The 1,758-nt window shown below is 61.3% G+C and overlaps 1 protein-coding gene across 1 annotated transcript in view; it reads left to right on the top strand.

Moving 5' to 3' along the window:
* The first annotated feature begins 374 nt into the window (after positions 1–374).
* LOC106728120 overlaps positions 375–1,758 on the top strand; it is a 5,725-nt gene continuing 4,341 nt past the window's right edge. The window contains exons 1-2 of the mRNA XM_014549186.1: positions 375–806; positions 1,116–1,206. Of these exons, the coding sequence (XP_014404672.1) occupies positions 574–806; positions 1,116–1,206 (324 nt within the window). The 5' untranslated portion in view covers positions 375–573. The remainder of the gene's footprint in view (positions 807–1,115; positions 1,207–1,758) is intronic.

Genomic DNA, 1,758 nt, shown 5'->3' with positions numbered 1-1,758 from the left:
CCACACACACACACACAGAGGCTGGGCTGTCCCACCTGGTGAGCCTTCACCTGTCTGCCCAGGCCCTGCCCACGCCCGGCCCCATCTTGGTCTCCGGGTTTGTCTGCTGGACCCTCCTTCATGGCTGCTTTCCATTGTTTTGATTTGTTGTTGTTGTTGTAACTCGTGACCCGAGGTAATTTTCCCATTGATTTTAGAGAGAGTGGAAGAGAGGGAAAGACAGAGAAATATCGATGTGAGAGAAACACATCGATTGGTTGCCTCCTGCACACGCCCTGACCGGTCCGGGCCAGGGAGGAGCCTGCAACCGAGGTACCTGCCCTTGACCGGAATCGAACCCGGGACCCCTCGGTCCGCAGGCCAACGCTCTATCCACTGAGCCACACCGGCGAGGGCTCTGTTGTTTTGATTTTAAGAAATTGCTCCGACTGTGTTTGCTCGAAAATAGTGGAAAGAACCCCTGACTGTCCCCACACCTCAGTGCCTGACTCCAGGTGGGGCGGGCGGAGACCTGGGGACGGGCGGGCAGCCCTCGCCAGCCCTGGGCTCCTCCTGTTTCCCTCTGCCGGTTGGATGGGGGCAGCACCGCCTATGCCAGGGCCTGGCAGCTGTGGGTTAGGGTTAGAGGCGATGGAACCGGGAGGGAGCCCAGGGGACCGATGGCAAGGGGCTCGTGCTGCTCCCACAGGGTCCGCCGTGCGGAGGAGAGGCCGCGACTCCCTGGGCATCGCTGTCCCTCTGGTGCTCTGGCTGGGGGAGGAGACACGACTGTGTGTGAGGCTTGGGGACCAGCTGCAGGGGCACAGGTGCTTTTGGCTCCCTCCACTGTGTCACCCCCTCCCGGGTTTGTTGGGCTCAGACCCACAGGTGTCCCCCTGGCCCTATCCTGTGTTCACCTTGCTCACAGAGGACCTATCGGTGAAGACCATAGGCCATAGAGGATAAGTGAGGATCTGCAGGGTCGGTCAGGATGAGTGTCCCGGGGCTCTGGGGGATGCGTAGGAGTTTTCGGGGGGGGGGTGTCCAGCAAAAGCAGAGACATGGTGACATGAGTACGGCCTCCACCCCAGGCACAGCCATGAGGATTCCCACTCATGGGTTCACTCACCCCGCAGGGAGCTCACCGAGGTCCATGCCCTTACTACCCGCGTGTTACACATGGGGAAACAGGCACGGTGTCGCGCTGTGAATAGCCCAGGAACCCAGGTAGGAAATGACGAGCCCAGTCAGAGCTCAGTGGTTGAGCGTCGGACTTCTGAACGGTTGATTCCCAGTCAGGGCACAGGCCTGGGTTGGGGGCTGGATCCCCAGTAGGGGGCGTGCAGGAGGCAGCTGGTCAGTGGTTCTCTCTCATCATTGATGTTTCTCTCTCTCCCTCTCCCTTCTTCTCTGAAATCAATGAAAATACATCTTTTTAAAAAGAAGGACAATGACAGCCGGGGTTTGAAGCCCCTCTGCCGGTCGGTGTGTGCGCTGGGCGGTGAGGGGCCGGCTGTGGCCTCGGGCTCTGGGCACCCGGGGAGCCGTCTTCTCCTGAGGATCACGAGTGACCCTTTGGGTTAGCAGGCTGGCTCGTGGGGGTGGGAGACGCGGGGCCGGCAGGGGTGAGTGCGAGCAGAGGCACCTCGAGTTCGGAAAGGCCCTGGGACTTGGTGGCGGCGGAAGGAGAGGGTTCCAGTCTGTCGGGAGGAGACATCCAGGGGCTGCCTCTGGGAGCATCTGAGACGGAGGCCCAGCCGGTCAGGTCCCCGGTGGGGG

This window comes from Myotis brandtii, unplaced genomic scaffold, assembly GCF_000412655.1.
Source record: "Myotis brandtii unplaced genomic scaffold, ASM41265v1 scaffold537, whole genome shotgun sequence".
Taxonomy (NCBI): domain Eukaryota; kingdom Metazoa; phylum Chordata; class Mammalia; order Chiroptera; family Vespertilionidae; genus Myotis; species Myotis brandtii.
The sequence above is the reverse complement of the archived record's forward strand: the minus strand, read 5'-3'. Positions and strand labels throughout refer to the sequence as shown.